Source organism: Lampris incognitus, chromosome 11 (assembly GCF_029633865.1).
Source record: "Lampris incognitus isolate fLamInc1 chromosome 11, fLamInc1.hap2, whole genome shotgun sequence".
NCBI classification, from domain to species: Eukaryota; Metazoa; Chordata; class Actinopteri; order Lampriformes; family Lampridae; genus Lampris; species Lampris incognitus.
This window is the reverse complement of record NC_079221.1, coordinates 13610992-13630798: the sequence shown is the minus strand read 5'-3', so window position 1 is coordinate 13630798 and position 19807 is coordinate 13610992. Positions and strand designations below refer to the sequence as shown.

At 43.6% G+C, this 19807-nt stretch overlaps 2 protein-coding genes across 3 annotated transcripts in view; both read right to left on the bottom strand.

Moving 5' to 3' along the window:
• tbc1d4 (TBC1 domain family, member 4) overlaps nt 1-11758 on the bottom strand; it is a 61817-nt gene extending 50059 nt beyond the window's left edge. The window contains exons 1-2 of the mRNA XM_056289506.1: nt 11363-11758; nt 1501-1629 (exon numbers count right to left, since the gene is read on the bottom strand). Of these exons, the coding sequence (XP_056145481.1) occupies nt 1501-1629; nt 11363-11758 (525 nt within the window). The remainder of the gene's footprint in view (nt 1-1500; nt 1630-11362) is intronic.
• Nucleotides 11759-14340: 2582 nt separating this feature from the next.
• commd6 (COMM domain containing 6) lies at nt 14341-18233 on the bottom strand. Of its 2 annotated transcripts, none has more exons than XM_056289839.1 (7): nt 18209-18233; nt 17511-17569; nt 16629-16694; nt 16457-16533; nt 15926-16094; nt 15647-15799; nt 14341-15479 (listed from the first exon to the last, which is right to left on the bottom strand). In XM_056289839.1, exons 1-7 carry the CDS (start codon nt 18231-18233, stop codon nt 15429-15431), a joined length of 600 nt encoding a protein of 199 aa, XP_056145814.1. In that variant the 3' UTR covers nt 14341-15428. The 2 variants fall into 2 exon arrangements, with proteins under 2 accessions (XP_056145814.1, XP_056145815.1); XM_056289840.1 differs by having other exon boundaries at nt 16629-16667; nt 18209-18223.
• Between the last annotated feature and the right edge of the window lie 1574 nt (nt 18234-19807).

Below are 19807 nucleotides of genomic sequence, written 5' to 3'. Positions count from 1 at the left end.
CCTTCTACTTCTTTTGTTTTCAGGGATCACCACAGCGGATTTTATAGTTTCGAACCTGTAAGGGCACAGCATCAGTGACGGTCATTGTTAACCTGAGCCTGAACCAATCCAGTATGGTCTTGTCAATTCACATATTGATTTGGCAAAATTTTATGTTGGATGCCCTTCCTGACACAGCCACTAACCCTATGGACGGGGGCACAGGTAAAGCACTGGATGCCATCCCAATATTAATGGACTTGTGCCCATGCCTGTTGCCATACAGCAATTCCCTCTATGTAGGAATTAATCAGTCAGCCCTATCTCACCTTCAGCTGGTTTAAAATTTCATCAGCAAGACTCCTCATTGGTATCAAAAAGAGAGACCACATCTCTTCTGCACTGGCATCTCCTTCGCTGGTTACCAGTGACATTCAGATTTGTTTTTAAAATTCTTTTATTTGTTTTTAAAGCACTGCATGGACTGGCACCAGGTTCCATCTTTGAACTACTCATCCCCCATTCCACTTCCAGACTCCTTATAGATCTGCTGATCAATCACTGCTCTTCATTCCATGCACCTAGTTAAAACCAAAGGTGATAGAACATTTTCAGTTGTTGGCCCTACTACTTGTAGAATAGTTTTCCGTTAATAATTAGAGCTTCCCCCTTAGGTGACAGGCATGGGCACAAGTCCATGAATACTGGGATGGCATCCAGTGCTTTTACCTGTGCCCCAGTCCATAGGGTTGGTGGTTGTGTCTGGATGGGCTTCCGATGTAAAATTTTGCCAAATCAGTATGCGGATTTACAAGAGCACACCGCATCAGTCGAGGCCCGGGTTAACAATGACTGCCATTGGTGCTGTGCCCTCACATGGTACCAATGGAAACTATAAAATCTACTGTGGTGACCCCTGAATAACAGGGGACGAGCTGAAAGAAGATGAAGAAGAATTAGATCTTCCCCCTCCATTGGTATTTTTAAAACCTGTCTAAAGGCCCAGCTCTTTTCTTTAGCCTCTTAATTGTCATCACGACGACATGCCTGACCACTCTCTGGCTTTTATTTGTATTTTCTTTGTTTTGTTGTTGTTGTTTTTTTGTTTTTGTTTTGCAATGCTGCTTGTGTTATGATTTTACCAAGATATGCTATATTTTTTCCCCTTACTTATATCCTCTTATTTATGTCTGTGTTTTTATTTGATCATTCCTGTGTTTCTGTTTGATTGTAATCATTTTAATCTCCCTGTAAAGTACTTTGGTCACTTTGTTTGTTGTTTTTAAATGTGCTCTATAAATAAACTGACTTGACATGACTTGACTAGCGGTTGCAGCAAAACACGTGTGGTCCACTGCTGAAGGAAATAACATCTAAAATCCTGTGTTCATTTTTATCATGCGTCGTACAGCATCATTTCCTGTGCATAAGGAAATGATCACGTCGCTAAATTATAGAAAAATTACACAATGTTACTTTAAAAACAGTCTTATGTATGGCATGTACTACATCAGTCTCTACCTTGCCGCAGTAGAGGACTTCGTACTTCTGAGAGTTGTAAAAGGCCTCATCTGTCTCTTGCTTGGGCTTGGCATCTTCCTTCAGGGCCGATTTGGACACTTGGCGAATGCCGCTGATCACCTCAGGAACCTGACAGGAAGCAGAGAGGGAGGAATGGAAATGAAAAAGAGGAAGAGACATCAATACGCTTATATAGAAGAATGCCGGATAATGAAAACAAAACTACAACATTACCTTACATGACACTACCTGACATGACACAGTGTAGGTTTTGTTGTTCTCTGTACATTGAGCATATCATATGAGACCTTTTAAATAAAGTAATTATCAGACTAACCTGGGAAACCAAATAGATGATCAAATGCGAAAAATGAGAAAAATTGCATAAGAAGCCAACCACAACACCTTTTATGGTTTATTCTTTTCTACAAATTACTGGCATGAATTTCTGCAGTATTGATAGCAAGTATAAAAACAACAAGAGATCTTTTTGTCGGCAGCTCACATGACAGTGTCTTTTGATTGAGACATAAAATTGTCTTTTAAATGGGAACTAAAAAGCTTAAATATACCAAAGCAACACAAGATTTATATAATCAAGGGCCAAACGTCCATAATAGTGGTCTAGGCAAGACGTAAGGAAACGCCTCTATATAGCTCCATACGACTGAAAAGAAAAACAAAAAACAGAAGGTAGTAAAAAATGAGAGACTTGAAGGTCAGCTGGTCTGTTTTTGCTCTGCTGTGTTACATAATCCCCGGAGGTGCAGTCGGTGCCATCCATGCCAAAAAAGCATAGGAAAACTGACTGTGACTTATTCACAGAGAAAAAAACAAAACTAAATGGCACAAGTTGAGACAGAGAATACAGAGAACAAGTCCTAGTATGACTCTTAGACGACACTGGGGGACTGTACTGCAATTCACTATGTCAGTCTGCCTTCAGACGCTCGCGGCCGTGGGCGAAGGAAAGAAGTCTGATACCAGAGAACACAGAATCAATAAAGGATGCTGCCATGGCCGACATAAAACGCCCACAGATAGCCTCTGAACACCTCTGCTCCCTAAAGGGCAGGAGGACTTGCAGCCGAGGTCACAGCCAAGGTCATCTGAATAACCTGTTCAAGGCAACAATGAACGCTAAAGCAAATACCAACCCTGCAGTCTGCACACATCTCTTATCACCATCTCTGATAACAGCTGCAGGTGGGCCGCTCTACAAATATGCTTTTCGTTAAGATGGAGAGAAATTATATAACGAGAACACATCAATCCAACGCCTGCAAGGTGCTCTTAACAACAGCGAAGCAGGAAACTGTGGGGAAAACGCAGAGCAACCCTGATCCCTGGTTAGAAACGAACGCGAGATGTGAGTGGAATTGATTCATCGCTACAGAAAAGGCTTAATCAAATGTTTTGCTTAACACCTTCCACATTGTTGTTGTTGTTGCGTGGTACATGATTTTCAGCTCCAAACGGGGCCGGTGACAGAGGGGTCCATTGAGTTTGCAGGGAGACGGGAGAGAAAGTGATATCCATTAAACCGTGTCTTCCCTCAGATAACGCTCTGACTTGCAAGAAGCAGAAGACGGGGTGTGGTCAAGTTTTCAACTGTCAACTGACTTCATTCCCAGGAATCTTTACAGATTTGAATAACAGCAAACCAAAATGTAACCCTCCAAACAAAGGAAGTCTAGAATCCAAACAGACGAAAATGTTACCTAACTTAAATTAGTTAGGTAATAAGTCAACGACTCATTTTAAATTAAGCTTAAATTAGTAATCATCAAAAGAACAAATTAATATCTAGTAACTCTATGGCCCACTACACAACCCTGTATCCAATTCATGCCTGAAAGTATTTCACCACCATAAAGATGAATATCATCAGCCTTGAGAGGATATTTGGTATGTGGACAGGCGTTGCAACATTGCACACAAATAACAGAGCTAATCTGCTGGACTTTTAGCTGCCCAACACAGGGAAGCATCAGCACAGTGATGTCAAAGCATCTCAAGAGGCCTTGATATCGAGTCTCGGAAAGATGTCCGGGAATCACAGCCACGCGTCCGGCCTTCTGCAGGCTGTTATGTTGTGCACCACTTCTGTGGTTGATGAAGTAATGATGCACAGCACTTGCTGAGAATTCAAGACCTCATGGATTATTCATAAGTAAGGTGATCCCACGGTAACATCTGATCTGATTAATTATTCCCAGCCAACCCAGCACAGAGCCAGACAAGCCGCGGGTTCCCTGGAACTGGAAAAAGGCGCAGTTATTTTAAACAACAGAGGACACACACACAGATTCAAGTAGGAATCTTTTCAAATATATACTTCAAGTTTAATTGCTCCTCACGCCAGCCCCCCCCCACCCCCCGTTTTAACATTCACCTGCTTCTGACTGCCTCTACGGTTTTTGTCTCTCAGACAGTATGGCTTGCTATGATCCAGAGATGGCCTTCATACTGACAGCGTGGTACAGCTTTAGAGCTTAGCAGAAAATAAACATGAGGATTGTGCCCTCTGAGCCGCTGGAGTACTGAGCATGTCAGCTCATCTGTTGGCCAAATTTCCCTGCAACGGGCCTAACATCAGAATCAGAATCAGAATACTTTATTCATCCCAGAGGGGGAATTGGGTCCTATTACAGACACTCACGCTCTAGTACAGAAAAAAACTAAAAACTAACAAGATAACAAGAAAATAGAAACAAATAGAAACAAGAAAAACAGAAACAAATAGAAATAAAAGATCAAATAAGAAATAGAAATAAGAGCAAAATATATAAACATATGTGCACCATGCTGACACCCTATCTATACTGCACCACTGCAACACAAAACAAACAGCACAAACAAAACCCGACAGGGTAAAACAAGTCGAAGGGCCAGTCCAATGACCATTAACTCTGAGTGTCTGACACTCTGAGGGAGGAGTTGTTAAGTTTGATGGCCACAGGTAGGGATGACCTCCTGTGGTGCTCTGTGGTGCATTTCAGCAGAATGAGTCTGTTAGTAAAAGTACTCCTGTGCCCGACCAGCACGTCATGGAGTGGGTGGGAGACAGCCATGATGGCACATAACTTCAACAGCATTCTCCTCTCAGAAACCGCCACCCCCCACAACGTCAGATCAGTTTATTGAGTCTGTTTGCATCCGCTACCCTCAACCTGCTGCTGCAACACACAACAGCGAACAGAGAGCACTGGCCATCACAGACTCATACCACATCCTGAGCATTGTCTGGCAGATTTTGAAGGACCTCAGCCTCCTCAAAAAGTAGAGACGGCTCTGTCCCTTCTTGTCTGATTGCCAAATATATATCATCGCCAAAAACACACGAGTTCATACAAGGTCACAACACAGAGAAACAATACAAAATTCACACGCCAGATTTGCACATGCAGTCTAGTTAGTTAGGTTGGTTGTAATTAAATCCCCCTTAGAGGATATCACTGTTTTAATACACAATAAGGATAGTCTACGGGAAAGAACAATTGTTTCTTGTAGGGTTGGGTGATGTCTACTGAATTGGCATATGATGATGCCTACAGTGAAACATCGAGATGGACTATGATATCATGTGTGTGTGAGTGGGGGCGGCTACTACTATAGAGGTAATATAATTTTTTATGTACTTTCTTTTATACTTTTATACGTATGTAGTTGGATAATAATTATTTCTAATTTTTTGCACATTTGTGTCCATTCACAGCCCATCCTCACCTACTCAGCCAGTCTTTCCTTACTTTCCTCCCTATAGCCTACACTTAATCCACCTCAATAAGCAGATCAACTGATCATAATAAACGTTTTTAAATACTAGTCATAGTGATGTTACTGCAGAATATACCAGTAAATTAAAAAAAAAAGGCAGTCAGCCCAGTGGATGTGAGCAGATATTGATCAGCGATCACTATGCATTATGGCGGTGACAAACTTGGTCACTAAAAAAAAGGCACCACTTCGCCTATCTGCCAGTAATTCGGGTTTTGGCCAAACGAGTTTTGCACTCTCGCTGTCCATTCTAAGGCACTAAATGTTGGTACCCTGGTGTCCATCTTCGGTTAAACTTGCAAAATCAATCTGTGTGCCATTGATAAATCAATCAATAAGCACGCAATGCCATTAGCACCGCTGCCAACCTTTAGTAAATTGGGGGGTCAGATTATTCTGACCTTCAACTTGATCCACAGGGAAATCTGTGGAAGTCAATTTCTGCCACTTAAAAAAAAGAAGATAGTATCTCATTATTTTGAGACAGTATCTCATTATTTGAGATATAAATAAAACAATTAGATACTATCTCCTTATTTTAAGATACTGCCTCATTGTTTGGAGTTAGGCTATGAGTTAGTTTATTGAATCAACACAGTGACTACTGTAATCTACAAAAAGACTCACTGGTCGATCGCCAGGGGGTCGGCCCCTTTGGTCGAGCGGTGAGCGACATCGCCTTGTGGTGCAGTTTACCCCAGATCGAGGTAAACTGAAACACTGGGTGGAAATATGCTCAGTTACACAAGGCTATTAGCCCTACATGAATTATCTCTGATACCAGAGCACTCAATTCATAAATAAGGCCAAGGTCATTCTTGTAAGAGACCCAGGTTTGATTTCTTTTCTGTTATTCATCCATCCATTACCCACCCATTATCCAAGCCGCTTATCCCACCTGGGGTTACGGGATGCTGGAGCCTACCCTAGCAGTCACTGGGCGGCAGGCGGGCAGACACCCTGGACAGGCCGCCAGTCCATCACAGGATTTTCTGTTATTATGTATTAATTTATATTTATTAAATAATTCGTAGACATTATACATCAAAATCTTCGCCGACTTCTTGTGACAGTCACAATGTAAAAAAATCTAAGCTGTGCGATATACAGTTTTTGAGATATGAGCATTTGTCCGGAGGGTGCACACCCGTAGAAAATGCACTGACATAGAAAGAGGAAGCCATTTTGATAAAACCCATCCATCCACTGGGCATGCACCCCATGAGATGGCCAATCCTAGTTTCTTGGGTATCACATTAATCCTGCACATTTCTTAGCCTAACAGGACAAACCATGCTGTCGCTGGGATACTAAAATTTGGGTGGCCTCTCAATTGGTCTGCAACATACTGCAATCTGACAGGCATACTGTTCACAGAAATTATTGTCTTCAGATTAAAGCTATGGAGAGTTAAAGATGGAATCAGCCAAGAGAAAATGTGATGTTTAATGGGTTAAAGTGCAACAATTAAAAAAAATCTGCACCATTTGGACCCCAGGTTACAAAACTACAGTATCTGCTGGTTGAGAGTTTATGTCATGGAAGAAAACAAGATTTCTACCCATATTTCTATGGAGGAAGAGAAAGGACAGACCTGTGCCCACACCGTGGGAAGATGGCAGCGCCAATTCCCGTTTGCAGTGGCCTCACCCAGTACTGGTGTGGGAAGATGGCAGTGTGAATTCACATTTGCTGCAGCCTCACCCAGTACTATCCATGCAGTATCTTTGTCAAAGTTTGTGTCTAAGTTTGTCTTCGTTTGATGGCTGGGAGAGCTGGTGCTGGATCAGCTGGGACAGCTTGGTCTGCTACGTCTTGTGGGCCCGGGGACCACGGCCCTGCCTGGAGCTGTGTCCGAAGAGGTAACACCGAGGGTGGTCTGACAGGACACGGAAACGGGGCAGGCTAAGCTAACTGCTAGCCCATGCAGACCGGCAGTTCCGATAACATCGACGGCGTTCTGGCGGCGGCCTCGCCTAGCCTTGACTGTGTTTTTAGTGTCATCGTGCGGAGTGCGGGGAGGTGTGTCGAAGGTGTCTTGCTGGGAGAGCTGGCGGTGGATCAGCTGAGGGAGCTTGGTCTGCTGTATCCCATGGGCCCAAGGACCACGGCCCTGACGTGAGCTGCTCCCGAAGAGGAAACACCGAGGGCGGTCTGACAGGATGCGGAAGCGGGGCAGGCTAAGCTAACTGCTAGCCCATGCAGACCAGCAGTTCCTACAGCACATCCTGGCTGGTGTTCGTTCTCCTGGGCAGTGATTTTTATTTATTTATTTATGTTTAGTTTAGATATATGTTTTAGTCTGGATATATGTGTTCTTGTAGTTCTTGTAGTTTTTGGATGTGTGTTTTTGTCTTTGTGTTGCGCTGCTGTGGGCTGGGGCGAAATGATGTTTCGTTTCGTTTCGTTTCATGCGCTTGCGCACATGAAACGAAACGACAAAGTGTTTCTGTGTTTGCAGCTGTATCTCAGAACAGCTTCGACGTTCTCCTCAAGCCTTCCGCCCATCTCACAGCCAAACTGAAAGCGAGGCGGGCGACAGCCATGTCACCGTGTAACCATGACGACGAGCCGTCGGTTATATCACACAGCAAAATCTCGGTGGGCCAGGACTGCGATGAATTTGAGGTACATGCTCGGTGAAGTGTTTGGAAAACTTGTACTTTCAGTTTATGAAACATCTTCTCTCTCTTCCTTCTCAGATCTGACATTTAACAACTTAAATCTATCTCTTATATCTATATCTCAAGAAATACAGGCTTCCCTATTGCAACAATGCAGTACATCAAGCCATTTTGGTTTTATTTATGACATGTTACTCGTGGCTTTTGGTATCAGATTTTAGGTAAGCTGTCTGATACCAGTACTGTATTTTAGCCTGGTATTGGCCCAATATCCAATACCAGTACCAGCACTGGTGCATCCCTAGTTTGATTTTTTTAAATTTTGATATATTTTAACGATCCTCGTAGGGAAATTACACTCTGCATTTAACCCATCCTAGCTGTGTAGCTAGGAGCAGTGGGCAGCCGCCGCGCAGCACCCGGGGACCAACTCCTGTTCGTCTTGCCATGCCTTGCTCAGGGGCACAGACATAACATGCATGTCTTTTTGATGGTGCGGGAAACCGGAGTACCCAGAGAAAACCCACCGTAGACATGGGCAGAACATGCAAACTCCACACAGAGGATGACCTGGGATGACCCCCAAGGTTGGACAACCCCGGGGTTCGAACCCAGGACCTTCGTGCTCTGAGGCGACAGTGCTAACCACTGCACCACTGTGCCACCCAGTTATGTGTTACATGTGATATAACATTTCCTAGCTTTTTGACATGACGTTACCATTTCATTTTCAGAATGTCACAGTTGTCATGAAAATTGGTCTGTTGTGACACCCATACCCAGTGGACAACTGACCGGTCTTGGTTTAGTGACAGAATAAAGCAGCGTCACTGGACACTTTCTGTCAGATTACCTCCACTGCGTCCCAGTACCCAGTCAGGGTAAATGGAGACTGGGGGGTGGGTGGCAGGCTGGTGGGTGTCGGTGGGGGTATCTACTGTTTCTACTTTGCGGGCTCAAACGGTCTGTCGCTGACCTGATAATGGCATGACCATAGTGAGTCACTCTTCTATTTCTGTCCACCGTTATGTCAAACTCACCGAGGATGTGAATCAGAATGCCGGACTTGGAAACCAGGTGAAAGGCCGCCATTACAATGGCAAACAGCAGCCGTGTGTGTTGATTCATCATTGGCTGTGTTGCTTAGAAGGTTTTATTTCTGCCAATAAACAGTCATCAAATCTATAACGGACCTCATGCGAGCTTCCTGCAGTTCATCGAGACTGAAAGATAATGTATTTCCAAGTTAGCCAAGTTGGTTATAAACTAGTTTATGGGGGGAAAAAAGTGGATTGTCATTATGCATTGGTTATTCTTTCTGCAGCCGTTATGGCTGTCAAACATGACTGTCACCCATGGTTACATAACTAATATTCCTTGTGTCAAGTGAGGCCCTCCATTCTGCAAGATGTGACAGCTCAACTTATCCTCTCACAATCTCACTGTGAAAGGTACAAGAAAAACGCGTTCCAGCTGTACACAATCTATCCCCATCTCTACAAGCTAATAATAGATTTGAGAACACGCCACTGTCTGTGGGTAAAAGTAGAAATAAGCCGTGTGTGGACACTTGGTTTGGGGCAAAAGAAAAGACGGCCACACGATGGATGGAAGGCTTGTGTGATATACGAGGTATGACTGGTTTAATGCTCACACCGGTGGCAGGCAGGCAGGCAGGCATACAGGGAAACGTGGGTCTGATTGGACGGGGTTCCAAAGGAGTTGAATCAAGTGCAACTAGACTTGGTATATATCTGTGAAGACGTTTCGCCTCTCATCCAAGAGGCTTCCTCAGTTCGTGCCTTTCTGACTAGACCAAGCTAGTCTCACTTGGTCTAATCAGAAAGGCACGAACTGAGGAAGCCTCTTGGATGAGAGGCGAAACGTCTTCATGGATATATACCAAGTCCAGTTGCACTTGATTCAACTCCTTTGGATAACCATGACCTGTATGAATGAGAACATTCACAGACATTGGACGGGGTTGCATTCCACATGGCCCATCTCGTGCATGCTGCCAGCAGTCCAACCAGTTTTTCTTGTGCAACAACGTGGAGCAAGGTAGATACTGTTGGAGTTGCTTTTCTGACTGCAGCATGCGCTCGCGTCCCTATACGAAAGGCCTAAATACTCTCTGAAAGTACATCTATCCATCTTCAGTACGCCTCTTATCAGCTCTCTCAGCTTTCAGCAGCAGACAAACTGTGCTTTCACATACCAAAGGAAACATGACACATCCCATAGAGGCGTACTGAGATCCCTGCAGAAACCGTGAGCATGTTACTGTGCTTCTGAGTAGGGTTTTTGTTTTGTTTTTGGTTTTTTTTTTTGGAGGGTTTCCGGGTTCGGTGCTGAAACATCATTAGCATGGACGAGTACCTCAGCCTGGCCCGTCTCACAATCACACATCTGTGTTTTCATTATGTTGTCTCAATAATCTCAGCGGAGGCATGTGATTCATGTATACACAGAGAAACAAACCGGCGGTGTGAAGGCCTGACCCCCAAATATGGTTTACGAAGCACATACTCTCCTTCTCCTACACGTGGAGGCATGCATGCTCAAAAACACACACGCACGCGCATGCACACTCCCCAGGGCTCTGATGTTGAGTACACTGCTTTCTATATCATTTACAACAAATAAGAGTAATCAGCAGTGATCATTATTATTTTATAACAAAATGACAATGCAATCACTATCATTACAGTATTGAAATGGTTATTTTAATACGGATGATTTGCTCATTAGAACATCCGTCACTCCCACCTCCCTGAATTTCATGTGTTCACCAAATTTTGGTTTGTGATTTAACATGCGTTCACAGCGCTGCCGGAGGTGTTTGATCACTTACAGTGAAAGTCGAGGGGTGGATTAACTTTGCCTATGAATCCGGGTTGCAGGCTGCATTATCCACACAAACCGCTGGCCCAAATACTTCATGCCAAAAGAAAAACATGTTTGCTCATTCTATAATACAGTGTGCAACTGAAACGTAACAGCGGCCATCCTGCAGTGCCTATATTTAGTCCAGGCTTTCCACAGCTCAAGTTTATAATTAAGTTTAGACTTACTATTCATTCCCATGGGAAAAATGAACAGTGAGTCCTTCGTTTGCATTTTCATTTGCCGTTTTCTTAACTTCTTCTCATCTGTCTACTTTTATTTGTGTGTGGGGGGGTCATTGCATTGCATTTGAATCAATGAAATGTGTTATTTTAAGAAAGCTGGAGTTGATTTTGCATTTGTTTTTTTGACTTTATTTTGTTGTAATTGTGAATCGTAAGGCACTCTGGTCAACTCTGGCAGTTTGCTTTATGAATAATTTGACTTGGTCAAAAGCAGAGCAGCTGTGCAGTGTTGTGTGATGCCCTGATGCTGACCGTGTTACTGAGCTTTTGGGGTTGGTGGGGGGGGGGGTTAATTCGGCAGGTTCGTTTCATCCCGGAGATACCCACCTGGTTGGGCTCGCAGGCCCTGAACACGTGACAGGACATCTCGGACTCCGGGTTCTCCGGCTGGCCTCGCAGCAGGTAGGCGAAGTACGTCAGGTCATTGCTGTTGTGGATGAAGCGGGAGATAAGCTGGGCTTTGTGCTCGAAAATAAAGACCGAGGAGTTGGCGTTTCTGGACGGAACACAGCGGACCACGAGAGGCGTGAGGACCAGCTGGACCTCCCTGGCCTGGACCGGACCGGAGTCGTTCTTCTCACTCCTCCTCCGGATCTCCGCCACCAGCCAGGGCAGCATGGGCAGGGTGGTCCGCCTGTCCAGGGAGGACCAGCCGATGTACCACAGACTGAACCTCCTCTCTGACCTGGGGGGGTTGCCCTCCTTCTCATCCTGACAATCCATATTGGTCCGAAGACTTGTTTTTGAACAGACTAAACCTTAATGTAGTCTGGGGTTTAATAACGGCAGCAAGGTGAAACGACCTGTTTGGGGGATTTAAGCCTTCTTAGAGTGATGTCAGTGTATCATTGGATGCAAATGGTCCAAAAGATCATCTTACGATGAGCATCAATGTGTGCGTCCCATTTCAACGTAGTGAGCACTTCAGCAACAAAGACCATTAAATGACATTCACCACATGTGCTCCTCTTGTCGACTGAGACAGCTGGCCGAGCTCGGTATGAATATAACTCCCGATGTACTTTTCCTGCACCAGTTCAACAGAAACGGTTTTGTTTGGTCTTCTATGCAGTTGCAGCCTGTTTGGCTGTTTGGAAATGAACAGTGGTCAAAACGCAACAGAAAAAAAAGAAGAAAAATGAAAAGAAAAAAACAACGTTCAAGTTCCACAGCTCTGCTTTGCAGAAACGTGGCGTCGGCAGCTTCCAATGTAAACAGTCCTCCAGAAGAAGAAGAAGAAGAAGAAGAAGAAGAAGAAGAAGAAATACTTCTTCTCGGACGCGTTTCTGTTTTCTGCGCTTTATGCTACTGAAGCGCAGAACCGGATGAAGCGCACGCGAGTTGGTTACAAGCTTGCAGCCCAGACAGCTCGCGGCAAACGAGGCTCGCTCCTTCACACAAAAAAAAAGTCTTTGTCGGTTGTCTTCGGACGGTTTAGCGTAGCGCACGTTCCCAGCCTCCCGTCGGCTCTGCTCGCCTTTCACAGCGCCCTGGAGGAGGTCTGGAGGAGAGCCTTGTGGAGTTGGAGAGCCTCCCACACCCTGCATGTGCAGCGGGAGTGGGCGGAGTCCTTCCACACGTGTCGGCCAGAGCTCCGCCTTGCCATTGTGCAGAATGGTTGGAGAGGGAGGCTGATGGGTGGAGCCGAATGTATGGCAGACAAAACAAAATGTAAATTTATGTAAAAAGATGTAATGAAACGCATTCATATCCCCAGAAAGGAATGCAATTAATTCCCCACAATGTATTGGCGAAGTCAAAGCAACAGCTGGTAGATAGCACTCTCTCTCTCTCTCTCTCTCTCTCTCTCTCTCTCTCTCTCTCTCTCTCTCTCTCTCTCTCTCTCTCTCTCTCTCTCTCTCTCTATATATATATGTGTGTGTGCCCTGTGATGGCCTGGCGGCCTGTCCAGGGTGTCTCCCCGCCTGCCGCCCAATGACTGCTGGGATGGGCTCCAGCATCCCCGCCACCTTGGATAGGATAAGCGGTTTGGACAATGGATGGATATATAAAACCTTGTTAAAAGAAACCCTCAACGGTGGGGAAAAGTGCTCAACAAATAAGGTGCAAAATAATTCAGTGATTCCAGTAAATTCTTTATGAGACAGTACAAGCCTGTTTCATGCCGTAAGCGATCATCAGACAGCTGATGGTTGCTTACGGCATGAAACAGGCTTGTACTGTCTCATAAAGAATTTACTTGACTCACTATATATATCTTGCACACACACACGCACACACACACATACATAAACACAACATGCAATTTCATGAATATTTCAGAGCTACGGGTCAACTAAGGAAACCAGCCGCCTCAAATGAACTCATTGGGCACATTCATGGCGTCACGTGACTGGGGACAGAGACGGGCCTCAAAAGGTCACAAATATCAGGTGAAGACACCAGTGATGACAACAAGACTGCAGATGAGACGGTTTTTGAGTTTCTGCTGAAATCCTCCAGCTGTGCAGATGAACCGTTTGATCGCCCATCCAGGTGGGGTGGTCTCGGGTGAAGAAGCCAGATGTGGAGGTTCCGGACCGACATGGGTCGGTTGGACGTACTGCCAAATTCTCCGCAATGACTTTGGCGGTGATGGAGACGCATAAACATTCAATTTTCTGGCAGCAGCTCGGCTCGACATTCCAGCTGCGCCCTCCCTGTGCCATCTGTGGCATTATGTTGAGCCACAAAACCGCATATTTTAGTGTGGCCCTTCATTGTACGGGGCACATCTGTGTAACGATCATGTTTATTCAGCATCTATGGTCACACCTGTCAGGTGGATGGATTATTGTGGCAAAGGATAAAGCTCTCACTGACAGGGATGTTAACACATTTGTGCACAAAATTTGAGAAATCTAAATAAAATTTGCACGCATGAAAAAATGTAGGCTCTTTTTATTCCAGCTCACTTATCACACACAACAGACCAAAACTTACACACATATATATGTGTGTGAGTGTGCATGCACTGAACTGTGGGAGTTCCCTTCCCTGGTCACCAACTAAATGTCAGGGAGTGAAGCTCCCCGTCCGCCTCTAAAAATAGCAGCAGCGCTCCATGTGACATCATCATGGGGGCAGGAAACTGTGTCAGACCTCTGCAGTCTTCTGGCTTAAGTTATACTATATAAATACAACTACACAACTGTACATCACTGGGTCAGTCCCCATAACCTGATAAATTTATACAACTTGGAACTTGTACTGTCAACGATCATTTTGAATCGTTCCCTGTGTTATGAGGTCGAGCTGTAGTGTTCAGGAAGAAAAAAAGAAGCTGAGAAAGTGTAAATTACTTATACAGAATATTTATTTTGTTACTGTTCAGTGATATCTAAATGAGGATAGACATGAAAAACAGCAAAGGCTACACTGGTCTGCTTAGGATCATTACCTGGGCACATACCACGGCTCCACCTTGCAAAATACATCAATATTAGCCGACATGATCGAGCAGTGAGTTAAGGTAAAGAGCGTGATTACAACATGCTTCTTCATAATATACAAAATAGAGATGAGTAAAAAAATTAAAAAAAAACTCACAGCAAAGCTAAAACACCCTTTCAGCCGAGCACTTGCAATAAATTATGAATTACTTGTGATGTTGTGTGGCAGGCTAGCCAAAAACCTTCACCCCTGACTGTCTTGTGCTGATAAGAGGTGCACAGAATAAGCAAATGTTTGTAGCTATTGTCAAGCTCCTAGACTTCTCCCCCACACTGCCAGATCCCCAACACTCCTGGATTTAATATGTTCATATAATTCATCCATTTAATATGTTTCATATGAGCTTAAGGGGAAAAGCAGCATTGTAGATACAAGCCACTTAGAAGCAGATGACATTTGCATTCATTTCTATCCAGCATGCCGACTACGTTAACATATGGCATTTTCAGACAGACATCAATGTTTCCATGTAAGGGTTAAAATACTGTGTGTAATATTTCAGCTTTCCTGAAGCATATAAGAGTAGTAAATATCAGTAGCAACTGCTGAGTGGTACTGTTTGAAACAGAGTAACTGACTCACAGCCATCTCCTTAGATTGCTGCATGCAAAAACACAAACTGGGCCGGCTGAGTGGTTTTGTTTTATTTATGTTTGACCCTCTGCCCTCCAAAAATACTTCCCTTGCACTGAAAGTCCTCAAGCAAATATTACAGTGATAACAGCCAACCATATCTACTGAAGGTATTTGAAAATGACAGCTATCAGCAAATGTGCGGTGAATCCACCATTTGAATTAATTTATCTTGTCTGCTTTGATTTGTTTTTGGTTCACGTCGCTGAATGACAAGTCTGGATTCAAGTAGAACTGCATATAGTTTTACACACCTTTAAAGTACAATAAATACATGTTATAACAGGCAGATCTGTGCTTGCAACCATCATACAGTCTCCAGAACAGCTGCCATCTCCTTGAACTGCTTGTGAAAGTTCTGCAGAAGAGAGAAATATCATCAAAAAGCAAGCTCCTAGGTTACTGAGAGATGGTGACATGGTGTTTGAATATCAATTTACAATAGAAATTAAAAATGACACAGCTTTTGTAAATGCGTTCTCAACCAAGCAGTGGACTGGCACACCCTTTCTCATGCACACACACCTGAAACTGTGGAATGGTCATCTCAAAAGACCTCCGCCAAATCTGTCCAGAGAGGTCAACGGTCCTCAGCAGAAGACAGACGTACGGTGAGTTGAGAGACCGACAGCTGTCAGCGCTAACTGCCATACCGAGCTTCCACTGAATGTCCACTATCTACAAAAGTAACATAACACAAGGAATAAATCCCTTCAAGTTCACTCTTCAGTTTGCAAATTTCAGAAGGACATTTAGAAATGCCACATTTTGTGTAGGAATCATTTCAAAAGTGAGATACAGCACCTGACCAATGCTGAGTGTGGCCTGGATCTCCTGCTGGGCATGGACTAATGCACCCTGATCACTCCACAGTTTGTGCATCACCTGCAGGGAGGCTTTGGACCACCGGCTGCTGCCCTCTTCCAGCCTCGCCACGAGGTCCTTAGCAGAGAGGTTGTTCTTCGCAGCCGACCTGACACATACAAAACACCATATTCAGAGTCCCACTATACACAACATCTCTACAAACAATCATGTATGATTTATTTTATTACCAGTCCAATGGCCCCAGGGAAAAAGCCATGTTCCATTAAACTAACTATGTCACTAGAACAAGCGCCATGGTCAGGCTAAGCGGTTTTGTTTGGTTTTCTATGGTACTCCTCGTGCACTCTATATAAACATGCAATGAAATTAAGGTGGACAAACCCATTGAATTAATAATTATAATTATAACTGCAAAGAGAAAACAATGGCTAACACAGGAAAGGAACACAACCATTACAGAAATGGTACAAAATCTCAAGAAGAAACCAAAATATTGTCCAAAGTTACCTGAATGTTAACAAGAGAAATCTGATCATATTTTGTAGCGTGTCATGGTCAAAGCTGACTCCGGCGCTCAGAAAGCTCTGTCAAAAAGAAAGAAAGAAAGAAGTAAGGAAAGAAAAACGTGTCGCAAAGTTTCTGAAAGTAAAAATAAAACGTGACAGGAATATTGCCTTACATCAGAGATTTCAGCTGAATCCACTCCACTGGACTTCCCCTGAAGATAAGTCAGAATGTGCTGACACTGGAGATTACAAGACAAGTTATCTGAACCACAGTCTATTGGGCAGCGATGACAACTATCACCTTAACCAGAAAACCTACTGGAAATCCATCCAAATGGTTAAACCCACAGCAGCGTGAGCAAGCAGCACATGTTAAAAAATTCAGGTGCTAGGCTACATTGTCAGTGCAGTGTTCTGAGCAACTGGCTCATGACCATTATTCAGTCTTCAGTCTTTGTTAATTAGATGGAAAGTTTGGCATTTAGAGTTTTCAACTGGCAGCTATGGGAGCTGCCAGCTATGGTTCAAGGTTGTTGTCAGGCTGTTGCCTGACAACAACCTTGTTCTATGCCAGCTCTATGCTAATTCTATGCCAGCTCACTTACAAAGTTACTAGCTACTGTACATTACCAGAGTAATGTCAATAAGTGGAGATGGTATTGCATAGCAAATACTTTTTGGTTATTGAGTTCATTCACCAAAAGCGAGAAACATTTAAAGCTTTTAAAATTCAAGTCTTTCAGAACTGAAAGTTTCTAAAAGGTTTAAGCTGAATGTTGGCTGTACCAGAAAGAATGAAGTCTTAACAGGGTTGCAAGGCAATAAGCCTAGACATGCTATTTCTGTAAGCTTGATGTCAATGACAAAGTTGTTACATGAAAACATTTCCATTCCTTCAGTGAGGGTTAAGAGTCTACTGAACTCCTACATGCAAGGTAGTGAGTTGGTGCATATCTGCCACAAACAGCGTGATGATTAACAATCATACAATCAAAAAGGTGACCTTGAGATAGAACATAAATATAATGGGAATAATGAAAGAAAAATATTCTCACCGTTCCAGAGAGCAGATCTGGAGAAAGACATCCAATGTTGTCCGCAAATTTGCTTATACCTGAAATCCCCCCCCCCCAAAAACGTGGCCGGTTACTTTATTTTAAATTTGAAAAAAAAACATTCCAAAATCCCACTCAACAAAACCTTATCCAATACAAAATTGTAAACCACATAGTTTAATGGTAACCCACTCATGTTTGAATAGCTCACTGACATACATCAGTGGTTCTCAATCAGGTCCTCTGGCACCACGGCCACTGATGGTGGTCTACTGTCCGGCAGCTTATTACATTCACCTGTTGTTGCAGGTGTAACGTCTCCCTCATTGGAGGCTAGCTAACAACAGGTGAATGTAATGACACACCTGGCCGAATAGAAAACTAGCAATACTTTTGATACTTGAGGACCACTGCAATTTACGTAGGCTGAGAGAGACGTCTTTATTAATTATCCTACTGTGACAGACTTTGTTTTTATTTTCTTTCCATTGTGGCTTGCCAGTGTGCGCGTCCTGTATTGTGGACAGAGAAGTGTGTCCCGGAATCTTTAAGTGAGCTAATGCTAATACGACGCAAACGACGCTCACCGCAAAAAAGGTTGGAAAAATCTGGGTATGAACACATAAAGAGCAAGTCCTACGAGCACACGTCCATCAATGTAAAATCTGCTGAAGCGGTTTAGTAATAATGAGACCAACCGTACGATGCGTCCACTCCCGGCATCTTGAATCAATCAACCGGAAATAAACACTTCAACTTCCGTCTGTCGTTTCAAAATAAAACCACTCACGTCACACTAATGCATTGTTGGCAACATAATGTACACAGATTACACAATCATGAACAGATCGCGTTTGTGAATCAGACGGTTTTCCTGCATGAATAAAGATTAATAATGAATATCTACTGCACATATAGCTGTATACATGCGATGCACGCCCAGGTTTTTTTTTCACCAGGCCGTAACAATGCAAAATACCAAAAATGTAAAAATAATTAAACCAAATTTCAGTGAGTAAGTTTATACAAGATCCGTTGAGAAATTACGCTCTAAAGAAAGTACATTCTAATATGAAGCTGTGGCAAAACTGAGTCAAAACTGCAAAGCTGACACTTTGTTGACAATTGGAGATCTAATATCAGGTATGCAGCCTGCCTGCACTTGTTATTGGGAGAGAGAAAAATCAAACTCAGTTACGATCAAATACACTGAGCAACATGGAAACGAGCACCAAAGTTCCTATAGGCTGCAGAATAAGAGCTCCACTAGTGAGTTTTAGGTCTGTGTTGGAATAAGCAGCATCTAAATACCGTTTTTGCGCCATGTGTTGAAGTGTCACGGTCAAAATAAAAAAAAGGGCAAGAAAATGTCATATCGGAGGACGCTTAGACCAGCTGACTTGACACTTGCTGGGTGACTTGACACATGACTGTCAACTTGTTCTACCATATTCCCCCGTGTGCACGTGTAGTCTGTCCTCCCCCCAGGTCTCCGTGGTGATGGTGGTCGCCACCTGGACACTGCTTGGCATCCTCCTCATCACGTTATATATATATATATATATATATATATATATATCTTATAAATTCATGTAAGCTTGTTATCCTGTTTCAATGTTATATCCTCTTACTCCATTGTGTGACTAATGTCTTTTCTTGTCTCTTCTCCCGTGAATGGTGTGATGTGAGTCTCCCGTGTGCATGTTTTTCTGCCCTCTCAGGTCTCCATGGTGATGGCGGTCGTGTGGCTCAGGTCCTAGGCTGTTCTAGTGGCATCTGGACACTGCTTGGCATCCTCCTCCTCATATTCTTCGCATATCTTACAATTCCATTATAATTCTGTTATCCTCTTTCAATGTTGTATTCTGTAAATTGTGTTTTATTCTGTAAACACAACGTCCATTGCACGTCTGTCCGTCTTGGGAGAGAGATCCCTCTTCTGTTGCTCTCCCTGAGGTTTCTTCCTATTTTATTTTTTTTCCCTGTTAATTTTTTTAATTTCTTTTTTAAGTGAGTTGTTACTTATCCGATGCGAGGGTCTAAGGACAGGATGTTGTGTTGCTGTAAAGCCCTCTGAGGCAAATCTGTAATTTGTGATACTGGGCTATACAAATAAAATTGACTTGACCTGTTCTACCACGTCCTCTTCAAGATGAAGTATAGCAAGCAGACTCGGCCCTTGATAAGCAGATCAAGCTCACATGATTAAACAACGATACACTGCTGCCATGGTTGGGCTATTCATGTAGGGAAGGAGGGGCCCTCAGTGTTTTCTCTTACAGTATGCTGCCATCTAC